This window comes from Erpetoichthys calabaricus, chromosome 18, assembly GCF_900747795.2.
Source record: "Erpetoichthys calabaricus chromosome 18, fErpCal1.3, whole genome shotgun sequence".
NCBI lineage: Eukaryota > Metazoa > Chordata > Cladistia > Polypteriformes > Polypteridae > Erpetoichthys > Erpetoichthys calabaricus.
Genome location: NC_041411.2, coordinates 46,745,351 through 46,759,938, shown reverse-complemented (window position 1 = coordinate 46,759,938; position 14,588 = coordinate 46,745,351). Strand labels below are relative to the sequence as shown.

The 14,588-nt window shown below is 36.3% G+C and overlaps 1 protein-coding gene across 8 annotated transcripts in view; it reads left to right on the top strand.

The window, feature by feature from the left end:
• Nucleotides 1-14,588, top strand: part of cacna1c (calcium channel, voltage-dependent, L type, alpha 1C subunit) — a 1,063,887-nt gene that overhangs the window by 745,834 nt on the left and 303,465 nt on the right. For all 8 annotated transcript variants that reach the window (XM_051921415.1, XM_051921414.1, XM_051921413.1 and 5 more), the window contains one exon: nucleotides 8,889-9,114. In XM_051921415.1, coding sequence (XP_051777375.1) covers nucleotides 8,889-9,114 — 226 coding nt within the window. The remainder of the gene's footprint in view (nucleotides 1-8,888; nucleotides 9,115-14,588) is intronic.

Genomic DNA, 14,588 nt, shown 5'->3' with positions numbered 1-14,588 from the left:
TTTGGAAAAACTAGTGCTGAGGAAAACATTAAACATTCTGTTCCCAGTGGTTGGGACAACTTCTGTTTTCACGTCATCACAACTAGTACACAGAGGATGCTATATACGTTGTACTTCATAGACTTCTGGCACACCTGATATAATAAAAACTGATATATCATCATTGTTGTAAACTGAAGCTCAGCGTTTAACAGTACAGTATTGTTTTATTAAAATTGATCACTAGGCTCCTAGACCTAGACTTAATACTTCCCTCAGCAACTGGATAATGCACAAATTAACTGGCAGACACCAGCATGTTCGGACTGGTAACATTATATCCTCCACATTGATCCCCAGTGTTTTCGCACTTGTTTACCTATGAATTTGCGGTTAGGCATAGCTCCAACTTTATAATTAAATTTACAATTTACAATTTGTCACCTACTATTAAACATCTAAAAGAGAATAGATTTGCCTTCTAACACTGTAATTCCTTATGTCTGAAAGACAAAGAACCTGGTCGTAGACTTTAGAAAGCAGTAAGCAGAACATATTTCCTTTTATATCTGTGGGGATGTAGAGTGTTTCAGTAGCTTTCTTTGAAGTCGCCAACGGCAAGTTGATTTGTACACGAAATATCTCCAATATATTGATAAGATCACGAGTTTATACTTAACTCATATGTCTGAGCAAAGTCAGAGAGTCTCTGTCTATGTTTGCCAACTTCAGTAAGTGCATAATTGAATCTATCCTGGTTACATACAGTGGCTTCATAACAGTGATGTTCCATTAATGGTAAGACTTTAATCACTGAGCTGGTATAACCCAGGCTTGTATGCCTGCATTAGAAAAGTTCAGAAACCCTTTTAGAATAGGAAAGAACTTGGTTTTCTATTTAGCTTTGGACTCTTATTTGACTGTCATAATCTTAAATTTATGATGCAGGTACTTTTATGTTTGAGTATTTACAAGTGACAATGAATTCATTGTTATTGCATGTTTATATTGTTTCTAACCATTTCTAATCTATCTGGTCAATAAAATTAGCTTGTATGGTCTCTAAATGGCCTTGGTATTCTCTTGGAAGGTTTTTTATGGAAGTCCAGTAAGAGCATCAATGAAGGAGCATTATGTACTCTTTGAAAATTAAAGGCAGCTGAATGTATTTTGAATCTTATGTCACAGAAAGGTTAGAGATTATTATTATAAATTAGTATGATCATTTATTAACAATAGATGGCTTCATTGGAGTGATATACAGTAGGTGACTTGTGGCAGTTTGGCTTTACTATGCAGTTTGTTTTTTTGGTTGGGTAATCTGTTTTTAAAAAGGTTAATTCTGCAACTTGAACTAAACTATCGATTTACGGTCTGTGATCCAGCCCAAACAGCTGCAACATGTCTAGTGGTTATTACATTAGCCATTTGTGTGTTTGTGTTTCTTTAATAATAAAAGTACAAATTCATTAAAATGACTATTGTAAAGGACTGCTGCAAAAGAGACATTTCAGTAACCATTGGAATGTTAATGTTACCCATCAGATAAAATAAAGAACAAACCTGAATACAAATTCAGGTTTTTATTTTACTGGTGTGCAAAAATATACTTAGGCCAATTTTTTAGACTTCAATTTAACAAAGTTTAGTTGAATTTCAACCCTGTTCAGATGGGACTGTTTTTCACCAAGTAATCATTACAAGAGGACACCTGTAATTTTAGTCCTATCCGAATCATTCATGTCAGTAAATTTTCACAGACTGTGTGTTCATGTCTCATGAAAAACTATGAAGATGTTTACCTTGTGTATAAAGGCCATAATAATATCCCCAGGTTAGACTAGTACTAAATCTGTCATTTAAGTAATTTGATTGGGACCAAAATTACTGAAGTCACCCTGTAATATTTACTTTACCCAGTGCCTGAAGTGGGAAAAAACAAACTTTCATTGTACTTCTTTTTGTGTGTGCTGAAAAACTAGGTTTGGGTGTATAGTGTGGGTGTTATATCCCTTCGAAGGACCAAAGGCACACCAATATACACAATTTATATCAAAAAACAGGTGGGTATGGGGCTGTTTTATAAATAGAAGTTTTTAATGTGCTCTGAACTGATGGTACACATACATTAACTGTTGTGAACACGGAAATGTAGGTGTGGAGTGCTGTTGTATCACTACCCCATTTCTAGCACTGACTGTACACCAACTCCGGGTATAAAAAACTAATCCTGTCTGAACAGTGCTGTAAAACTACAGAGGTGCCCTGGTTATTATCACTTTACGCTAACGCATGGTGTAAAACTTATCACTTCATATGGTCTGAATTATAAAATTAAATTTAAACAAAGGTGCCACAAGCCATGTGTCATTGACTCCTGCAACTCAGCTAAACAACTGATTGTCGTATTTCACAGCATCATGTTCCAGTCAAGAGCAATGGCAACAGGAAGGTGACATCCTATGCATACAACTTTAACTAAACTTAAACAATGAAAATCAATTCCTAAGTAACAAATTTGACATAATTATAACATAGTAATTTAAAACATGATGCCGAATTAAAAAAACATTTATAGGTTTAACTGGGGTGATTTTGACTCAGACAGTTTGCCAATTGTAATCACAGGCTTGCAATTGGTTAGAACACATTGACAAGAGTTCTGTTGCTCTTTGCTGTTTAAATCACAACCCTCAATTTGAGCTCTGACTTAATGAGACATTGGATTGGTTTATAAGTGTCACACTGAAGGAACCATCTAATTGTTCACACCCACATAGAGTACAAGCCAAATTCATTCATGGGTGTTTTCAGATATATAATATATACACCTAGCTCTGAAAGACTAGCTATGTGCCTGCTTTTGATGCCATCTAGTGTCTGGAGAAATGTTTTATATTTGGGATATAAAAATTGAATACTACTGATGACAGCAGCTGGTTTTATCCCACTGGCTTTAGCTTTGGTTCTCCAGTCACCATCATGTGTTTGCTTCTGTCAGGCAGCCATTATGTAGTTTATTTCTTAAATAACAATAGAAGAGTTCCTGTTTGACCTGTAAGCTTTTCCTTTGTGAATACTGATCAACATCAAAAGGTCACTGATTGAAATTGTATATTCTTATGATAACCTTAGAATAGTAAAACGTTCTGCATTTCTAGTGAAATGTAATTATGCATGTTTTCAGAGTTTGATACTTATCTTACTTCCAACTTCACACCTATCCTGTGGACTCTAGAAGGTTCAGTGGTAAAGTTCCCATGAACTCACTTTTTTTTAAAAAAAGTATTTTTTTTTACCCTTTTCAATGTATTTCTTTCTTTATAATTGTTTTTATTATAATGGTGATGTCATCTTAAAGCCATATTATATTTAGTTTCTGGATAGTCATACAATTTTGTATTCATTTTTCTTGACCATAGTCACAATGTTTGCTGTTACTATGCCCATTGTTGAACATGTGTTACAGAGTGTCATCTTGCTATACCTGTAAAAGGTGGAGGCACACAGATTTTGCTAGCCAAGTGTAGGATCATTTTTTTGCTGGACATGTCACATTACATGATTAGCTTTGTCAGAGTGTCTACAACATGCTAAGATTATGTAAATGAAGGATGTCACTGAAAATGTGTCTAGTGTGATGTAGCCTTAAGCTGAAGGCTTTGTCTGTAAAGTTACCTCTAGATTAGTGTGCACTTGAGATCAAAGTCTAATTGGACCAAAGGGATAGCAACAGAGATGCAAGCCCTATATTTCCAAACTAAATTTTGTCCATGGTTCATCTGTGCCTTGGTATTCTGTTCACAAAAATAAAAAACGAAATGAGAAAAGACATGAATGCACAATACTCACTCTGCAAATACAAGAACCAAATAGCACACAAACGAAGCTGCCCTTGAACCACAGTGAGTTTACCAATTCTTCCAGTATGGCTTGTTCTGTGCAGAGTGTACCCACTAGATTTAGGAATTCTTCAAAGTTCTCCTTCCACCTCTCAGTGATTTAAGAACAGATGTTTGAGTCCAACATTGCTGGGCAGAACTTATTTCATAATCTCAAGTGGAGATATACAATTTTGCAAAAAAAAAATTCTGTCCTCTACACTGCTTTTAATTAATCAATTGATTGTTGAAAAAGACCCCCTGCTTAATAACACAAAGTAATGTAAGAATAGATAAGCTTTCATTAATGCATTATACAAGTAAAATGTTTTGTGTGCTGTCTCTTATACATTTTTGTTTCTATTTTTGTGTTTGTATGTGTATGTACATATATATACTGTATATATATATACACTACTGTGCAAAAGTTTTAGGCAGGTGTGAAAAAATGCTGTAAACAAAGAATGCTTTCAGAAATATAAATAATGATTGTTTATTGTTATCAATTTGCAAAATGCAAAGTGAGAGAACAAAAGAAAAATCTAAATCAAATCAATATTTGGTGTTACTACCTTTTGCCTTCAAACCAGCATCAATTCTTATAGGTCCACTTGCACAAAGTCAGGGATTTTGTAGGATTCTAGTCAGGTGTTTGATCAACCAATTCTACCAAACAGGTGCTAATGATCATCAACGTCACACGTAGGTTGAAACACAGTCATTAACTGAAACAGAAACAGCTGTGTAGGAGGCTTAAAACTGGGTGAGGAACAGCCAAACTCTGCTACAAGGTGAGGTTGTGGAAGACAGTTTCATGTCATGGCAAGATTGAGCACAGCAAACAAGACACAAGGTAGTTATGCTGCATCATCAAGGTCTCTCCCAGACAAAGATGTCAAAGCAGACTGGGGTTTCAAGATGTGCTGTTCAAGCGCTTTTGAAGAAGCACAAAGAAACGGGAAACGTTGAGGATCGTAGACACAGTGATCGGCCAAGGAAACTCAGTGCAGCAGATGAAAGACACATCAAGCTTATACCCTTCGAAATCAGAAGATGTCCAGCAGTGCCATCAGCTCAGAACTGGCAGAAACCAGTGGGACCCAGGTACACCCATCTACTGTCCGGAGAAGTCTGGCCAGAAGTGGTCTTCATGGAAGAGTTGCAGCCAAAAAGCCATACCTCCGACGTGGAAACAAGGCCAAGTGACTCAAGTATGCATGAAAACATAGGAACCGGGGTGCAGAAAAATGGCCGCAGGTGCTCTGGACTGATGAGTCAAAATTTGAAATATTTGGCTGTAGCAGAAGGCAGTTTGTTCGTCGAAGGGCTGGAGAGCGGTACAATAATGAGTGTCTGTAGGCAACAGTGAAGCATGGTGGAGGTTCTTTGAACGTTTGGGGCTGCATTTCTGCAAATGGAGTTGGAGATTTGGTCAGGATTAATGGTGTTCTCAATTCTGAGAAATACAGGCAGATACGTATCCATCATGCAATACCATCAGGGAGGCATATGATTGGCCCCAAATTTATTCTGCAGCAGGACAACAACCCCAAACATACAGCCAAAGTCATTAAGAACTACCTTCAGCGTAAAGAAGAACAAGAAGTCCTGGAAGTGATGGTATGGCCCCCACAGAGCCCTGATCTCAACTTCATCGAGTGTGTCTGGGATTACATGAAGAGACAGAAGGATATGAGGAAGCCTACATCCACAGAAGATCTGTGGTTAGTTCTCCAAGATGTTTGGAACAACCTACCAGCCGAGTTCCTTCAAAAACTGTGTGCAAGTGTACCTAGAAGAATTGATGCTGCTTTGAAGGCAAAGGGTGGTCACACCAAATATTGATTTGATTTCAATTTCTCTTTTGTTCATTCACTGCATTTTGTTGATTGATGAAAATAAATGATTAACACTTCCATTTTTGAAAGCATTCTTTGTTTACAGCATTTTTCACACCTGCCTAAAACTTTTGCACAGTACTGTATATACAGTATATATATATATATATAAATAAATAAATATATATATATAATATATATATTTTAAGAAACAGGAGCGAGCTAGCTCAATGTGGCTTGTCTTTTGCCACAGTTATGACGCTACAAAGTCATAAGGGTAAGGGAGTTTGAGGAATTAGTGTTGAGTTTCCATATACAGGTATATACACAACCTTTTTCCCTGCAAATCTCCATGACTGCAACAGCAGTAAGCTTCTTAATTGTATGTCTGGCTGGAACATTCTGTGTTTTTTTAGTGATTCTGATTTCATGTGTCTTGCTTCTACTATTGTTGTTTTGATATTAATGGATATTAGCACAATTCACAAGTCATTTGTGATTGACACTTTATCAGCAGTAGGTAATTGGCATTTGCCTGTTTTTAGTAGTATGTTTTCTGTACTGTACACTTGGTAACAGTGCCTCTAGGTGGAATGTCACATCCTGGCTCAGGGTGACTAAGTAGCTGTCACATGTCCTTTCCGTTAGTCATTTGATTAGTAACATATCTTGATCTATTATTATACTCATCCACTGTGCAAATTTTTAAGCACTTGTCATCAATTCTCCTCACTATTGTTTGCAATATGATAGTTTTCTATAGTCTGACCTTCCAGTTAACTTGCTTTTTTTGTATATGGTAATGTATGGTGAATCAGCAGTTTTTGTATTACAGCAGAGTATAATTCAGTAGTTATTCACATTTTTGCTTGAGATCTCCCTAATGCAAGCTATGTTTAGTGTACTTCATTTTCACTGAAAGGTGAAAAAGGTTTGGCTTATGGATGTAAAAGGATCCAATATGTAACTTAATGCTTTCTCTATGGCTTTAAGGAATGGGTAGTAGAGCTAAAATTCATTTTTTTTGTTAATTTTTATTTATTTCATTTAAAAATAAAAATTTTGATGCTTTTGGTAAATACGGGTATGATGTACAGGATTTGTAGTGTATTTTTCAGACTTTATTTTTTAACAATTAATAAATGTATCACTGGTTGATTATGCACACAGAAGTGCCTTTTATCCATTGGAATTCTTGTTAGTGCTTTTTTTACTCATACAGGTTTCACCTCCCTTGAACTGATAAAAGTGCAGCTTCTTTCTTCCTCTCTCTCACACAGTGCCAGGCAAAGACAGCACAAGACAAAGCTTAATCATGTTCTATAGTTTCGCTTGCAGTGACTCACCACTCAGGTTAAACCACACATCACTCACTCTGGGTAGTAGTAGTCTGTACACAAAGACATTAACTTTAAGACACTAATTCCCTGATGTTAATTACATTTCTTGTATCCTTCTGCGTGCAGATTTATGTTTTATATTTTACATTCACATGCATTTGCATATTCTCCCACTCATTTTTAGTATACTAGCTAAAACAGTTTTCGGTTCCTTGCCAAAAAAAAGTTACTTATACCTAGCCCGTTGTTTTCTGTGTTTCTGAGACCTCTGCACCCATCTGGACATTCTTACATTTCTCCTGTTTGTATTGCTGCCGTATCAAGTGCAGATGTGCACAGTATCCCCAGCATCACAAAACCCACTAAGAGTAGTAACTTAAACCTGATCCGACGGATTGTTTGAAGATATATTTGTCACAATCATTATTTGAAAGACTAAAATCAATTAAACTCCTCATTTAGAAGTTATTACCACTATTAAGAAAAAAAAATATTATTAGAGCAAAGAGTATGAAAAACAGTGTTCTACTTTACAGCTCTTAGAAATATTGTTAAAGTAAAAAAAAAAAAATCACATAACTTAGGAAGATAATTGTCTTTCTAATGAATTTGTTTGGGTAGATTTGTCAGGTTCATCTTTAAAATTCTTTAATGCATTTTTCAGTGTCAGTGATATGGATGAATGATACACATGAGAAACAATTTATATTTTCAGTTTTCAATTACACACTTCAAGCACCTAGTGTGTTGAATGACGGTCATCTTCATTATAGTAGTGTAGCATCACAGATGATCATGATGGTGTCAACCTGACTTTGTAGTGAAAAACTTTTCTGAAGACAGAGAGAATGCAGTATATTACCCCCGAGGGACTAAGATAAAGTAAAATAATACAGAATGTGTTATTTCAAATGCAGTGTCATTTGACACAAAAATAAATAAACTACTCAAGAACAGCTACAGCACCTTACCAATATGATTTTTTTGTAACTTCACTTTTCATTTTTTGGGAGGTGGGAGGGTGGTGGTAAAGTTAGTTCTCGGAGAGTTTGACTTTTAAAATGGATGTGATTGTATAGCTCGCTTAAGAATTGTTTGATTCTGTCTGACCATGTCAAAGTGAGGTGACTAAGGGAATTGCCTATAAAGAATCCAGCATCCAAACTAATGTAATTCAGCCAAAGAAGGAAATGATAGCTCATTTGCTCATTTGTTAATTATATACTGTATTATAGTGTAGTGTGGCATTCATATTTATTGCCTTTCTAGACACAGTTTAACAGAAGAAAAAAAGACTTTGGAGACAATGCATTGTTTAAAAATAATAAATGGATTTTCAAAACACTTTTTCATTGTTATGTGTAATATTTTATTTTTTTAATTATTTGTAAAATTGTTTCTCAAAGCACTAACCATTTGATTTAAAGATGAATGATTGATGAAATATTTAATATTCAAATGTTAATCAAAAGGTCATTGAGATGGTTGCACACTAATTGGTGCTTCTGCCTCACACATTTCAGAGACTGTGTTCAAATTCGGGCTTTGTCTCTGACTATGGATTTTTCTCTGGGCTCTCCCATTTACTTCTCTCATCTAAATGAGGTATGTGATAGATTAATTGGTGACTCTAAATTGACCAAAAGAATATGATCACTGAGATGGAAGGGCGCCTTGTCCAGGGCTGTTTCCTGCCTTTGTGTCTGATGTTGCTGGGATAGGCCCTATCACTTGGCAAGCCTGCATTTGAATTGAGCAAGTGAGGAAAACACATGGATGGATTATCAAAAAAGTGTTTTAATTTTGACATAGTTATAAAGGTTATTATACTTACTGCTTTATGTTTTCAGACACTGCCAACAAAGTCCTCCTGGCCTTGTTCACTGGAGAAATGTTGCTGAAAATGTACAGCCTTGGTCTGCAGGCCTACTTTGTGTCTCTCTTTAACCGGTTTGACTGTTTCATCGTATGTGGAGGCATTCTGGAAACAATCCTGGTAGAGACCAAGATAATGTCACCACTGGGCATCTCCGTGCTTCGTTGTGTCCGGCTCTTGAGGATTTTTAAAATCACCAGGTATGAATAGCTGGTAAGAACCTGGGTGGTCAATAACATGTTGGTATGTGTATTGATTGCAATAATGAAATACTGTAAGTAGATCGTGACATATCTTGATATGTCTATCTTTATTTCACATTACTTGCAGTGATAATCATTACATATTGAAATTCTTCACCATCTTCAAATTAAATTCTTCTCACATGAGGAAGCTTTTCTAACTTTCCAAGAGGCTGTTTCCATGACAGCTGACCAAAACACAGTATTAGCTGTAACTGGATGGTAGGTGTGTTTGTGAAATCATTATAGAGAGTAAAGACGTTGTCTGAATGTGGCGAGGTACTAAATATTCTGGGTGGGGATCAACATTCTCATTGATTGATTTGGAGAGATCTATTAATAGTTGCATGATCCACCATCCCCTTCATTTTGCAGTAGTATAAACTAGAGAGAACAAAAGTTGATTTGGAATATGTACTTGAGAAGAGATGGATCTTGTGAACGATTTATCCAGGGATATGACCAGTTTGAACCATCAAAGCAAAGCAAAAGCAAAAAGGCAAGCTGAAGGGGTATCATCCTGGAACATATTAAAGGCTACTGACAAGAGCTTACACACAAGTTTTAAGAGATTATGAGCAAGATCTGGAACATTGAAGAAATCATGCATACCTCCAAAATAATGAGATTTTCACTATGTTCAAGAAAGGTGATATGTTAAGAGTGTAGAATCTGCACTGTCATTACCCTGCTCTCATACACTGGAATAACCCATGTATATGTATGCATTAATTATCTGCTTTCACTTGATTAGAAATTACTGCCTGATTCTCAATGTGGCTTCAAGACAAGATATTTGTACCCCCAGAATATGTAAGGGATACAGTTGTGGAAGAAATAAAAGCTATTTATGTCTTTTGTAGACTTGAACAAGACTGTCAACCCCATTATTCAAGAAGTCCGCCACAAATTATAAATATCCTACCAAATTCAACACTGTCTTGAAGCTGCTGCATACTCAAATAACTTCAGCTGTTCTCAGCATTGGACGGGAATCTAATATATTCATGATCTAATTTCCCTCTTCATCTAGATTATATACTGCCTGTATTGGAAATCTTCATTCTACACCACCTTAAATCCAAGACAAAACTGATCATGATGATAGACATTCAGCTGTACTCTGCAAATGACTGTACAGTTCTGTATTTCCCCAAAGAATTCCAGAATACTCAGAATCTCTTTGCCAAGTATTTTTTTGTCAGTGCCAGAAAATCTGAGATTCCTTACTGCAGTGTCACTAGGTAAATGAACCATAAGCAGTTACTATCTCTGGAGAAAACCTAGAGATTGTTCATTACTTTCATACCTTATCAACCAACAGCCCCCAAAAAGCATTCCTTATAAAAGTTCCACACCTCCCTCAGGAAGGAGCATTTTTGGGGTTTTAAAGAATGTGATTTAATTAAAGAAAATTAGGCTAATGGTATATATGTGTTTATTCTCATTGTTGCCACCTTAGGTTGCCTGAAAACCATTGAGAGATTCTATTTGGTGCTGCACCTGAAAGATTCATCTGCTGGCACCATTGCTGCACTAATCCCAGTGTTCTTACCAAGGGGAAGATACTAAGGATCACAGCCATGATTCCACACAGCCAATTCCTCAGCATAAGCCACTGCATGAGAATACTTGACTCCTGTCTTCCCAACATCCCAGTCTTCTGTAGGCCATAGAATATACCGTATGCAAAGGAAGTGTTTCAAAGATAATTATTTCCTCAATACCTATTTTATAAAGGTTTAGATCAATATTGCAGTCTGGCAAGCCCTAGTCATCATCTAGAGCAAAAGTTCTCAAACTTGTGCTTGTAGGTTTTGTCCCAGCTAACTTCTGTTTTTAACTAGACTCTAATTAAACAAGCTTTTATTTCCCAGTTTCTTCATTTTGGGGGGCAGTGTAGAAAATACAAAACTAAGTTTGTTTCATTTTTTTATTAGAATTTCCCAAACATTAATGTACATTATATGGGGATAATTTAGTGTTTTTTTTTTAATATTTCCATCATTATGATGATTTATGATGATTCTTTTTCCATTTGCCCTGGTGTTCTGGTTGATTAATACATTATTTATTAATAAGCTTGTTGGTGGGTCTGAAGCTGAAGTAGTTGCAGCTTTTCAACTTTCAGTATTGTTTGAAAAATGTCTGGTGTGCTTGTTAGTTGTTATTACTAGGATACAATAAGGAACAAACTACACAGAAAAAATGGCAAATTAATAGGAAAATAACAAAAAAGACTGGTCTCCAGACTTAATTTGAGAATCATTGATCTAAAGACATTATCTTTAGATTCTTTAGAATACCAGTTTCACAATCCTGGTGTGAGTGGCTATGTTTTCTACACCTTACAAAAAAATACATGGTGTCCTGTATGAATAGAATTATAAAGAAAAATGACAAATTGTAGGCTTTATACTATTGGCATGTACTCTGGATGCAGAATGTTACCTTCTGACTTTGATTCTCTATAAGAAGAATTACAGTATTTACACTTGTTCTTCCTTATTCAAACTCTTTTTAAGGCCGTAAAGATAAATAATACATACATTAAATACATTTTTGTTATGATTGCAGGCTTATGGAACACCCTTTAGAGCTTGCACTTGTTCCAAAATAGACGGTGACCCAGCCCTGCGTTTCAGAATTAGATAGGGATATCCAATACCTTTGCTTGATTTGTGCAGCCACACTTTAAAAATTGGACCAGCCAATAGGTCGTGTGCTTAAATTATTATAAAAAAAATGGTTTACCCATCATTGTGATTCTTAGCAAGACACAGACTGTGTGGATTTGTAAATCATGGCATTCCTTTATGTGGGTTGAGCAAGTTAAAAACTAGTGTAACTACCAGCCACTGTCCAAATGTGTGTGCTGGGTGTACAAGCAACAGTAGTGTTAAAATTCTCCTTTAGCTTAGAGAGATGAATGCAGGGGGCTGAAAAAGCCTGCAGAACCTGTGGCCCTTACAATGTCAGCTGTGGGAAAGTACATTAAAGTGTGTGTAGATGAAAGATAATAGTAAGTGCAATATGTGCCAGGAAAAAGTCAGTTGTGATGGAACTAAAGTGAGGCTGTTAAACACTACAAATCTGATAAATCATTTAAGATTACACCACACAGCAGAATATGCTAACCCTCAAAACGTTTCATGCCAAACAAGTAAAAAATAGCCTTCTTTTGACACATTTTGTTCACTCCTTTTTGGTTGTTCTTCAAAGTAGTACAATGTTGTTAAAATTCTTTAAGCAAAATATATTTTAGTAGTAATAATTACATATTTGAAAGAAATGTATATGGATTGAGATTTTAGTAACCTAATAAAGGAATCAGGAAGAGAAATGCTGCTGAATATTTTTATAAAATATTGTGTAAAACAGAAGGTGAGCAGGCAAGGATGAAACACACGTGTCTACTGTTAGATTTACTTTACATTAAAAGATGCTGAGAATCGTTACATATTTTCGTTCATAGGATATTTGCCATTTAGAATATATAAAATTAATCTATTAAAATATATACTGTTGTAAGTAACTGAAATATTTGAACAAAGTACAATTTATTGCAGCCTAAAAGGAATCCCTACACTGTTGTGATCTGGGGATTTATGTCAAAAGTAGGAAAACCTTTTTCATTTTGTTAGGTTCAGGGATAGTTTACTGAAGCAAACTCTGGGAGCTAAGGCTTGTTTAAGCAGTTAATTTCTATTTGCTGGTGCACAGTATTACATGAATGCAATATTATAAAACTGATTACAGGATGGGTGGCACGGTGGCGCAGTGGGTAGCGCTGCTGCCTCGCAGTTGGGAGACCTGGGGACCTGGGTTCGCTTCCCGGGTCCTCCCTGCGTGGAGTTTGCATGTTCTCCCCATGTCTGCGTGGGTTTCCTCCGGGCGCTCCGGTTTCCTTCCACAGTCCAAAGACATGCAGGTTAGGTGGATTGGCGATTCTAAATTGACCCTAGTGTGTGCTTGGTGTGTGGGTGTGTTTGTGTGTGTCCTGCGGTGGGTTGGCACCCTGCCCGGGATTGGTTCCTGCCTTGTGCCCTGTGTTGGCTGGGATTGGCTCCAGCAGACCCCTGTGACCCTGTGTTCGGATTCAGCGGGTTGGAAAATGGATGGATGGATGGATGGATGATTACAGGATGGAATCATTTTCAGTGCACTTTATGTAACTGAAAGATGTATTCTCTAGAATCTTAGAAATAGGTCTTTTGCAGATAACCATCTTTCACTTCAAATTTCAGGTGCTAATCAAATAGTGAAAGGACAATATGAATGGCCACTTAACTTAGTCACTTGACTCATGGCACCAGATAAGTAATAGAGTGGTAAAAATAACTATTCAATGCTTTTTATGTACTAATAGACACAGAACCTGTTGAAGAAAGGCAATTAAATAATTTTAAAATATTTGCCATCTCTTGTGGTACGTGTACCTTTAGCACCTTTCCTCAGTATTTATATGTGTCTGAATGTATCTCTAATAGCTTTCCCTCTCTTGAATGTGTTCCCTTAAAGCCTGCTTATTTTTGAGGCATTTTGTTTGCCTCTTGTCCAGTTTTATATTTCCTTCTTTGAAGGTGACTCTGTCAGCATGCCTCCTACTCCTTTACTCCACCTTGTGCATCTCACACTCACACTTCCTCTTGCAATTGTGTCACCAAACCTAAACTGACCAATCAGATTGCTTTGAGGGATGGGACACACAGACGTTAGTGTTTTATTATTTAATACATATTTTAAATAATCTTTTTTAAATATTGGTTTTCAAAGGAGCTCCAATGTTAACCATGTAATTTTCTAAATTAGTTTGCAAACAGTTCAGTATCCCAGTTTTAATTTAACAGTTCAATAAACTGCAAAAAACAGCTGAGTCACACAGTTAGGAATGTTGTGCTTTTTCCTGCTTTGTGCCTAGTGCAGCCAGGATAAGCTCTGTAAACTGAATTAAGTGGACTTGAGCATTTTATTTGGTTTGCATTTCTGGGGAAAGTAATTGAATCTTACTGTTTAATGGTTTAGAGCAGGGGTCTCAAACTCAGCAGGATATATGGGCCGCACATAGATAAAAGTGGTAGTCAGAAGGCTGCATTAATTTCTAAAAGATACAAATATAATATTGTTAATTTGGATTTGAATTATTTGAACTACAATACTACATTACTACAATAATACAGCTAGGTTTATGAGTTTACTCAACATGCTTATTATAAAATCCAGTTTTCCAGTTCAAATGTCATTAAATGCAGGCTGACTGCTCAGTTGGCAGCGTTTAGCAGACACAAGAACGTCAAGATTGGGCTTGATGTCATGCGCTATAGCCAGTTGCAATGTTGCACGCAGATGCTCATCTAATCCACAATCTCCATCTGTGAATTTTCTGAAACGCAAGCAACGTTCATCACAAACTGAGTCTTAAAGAGTGCAAA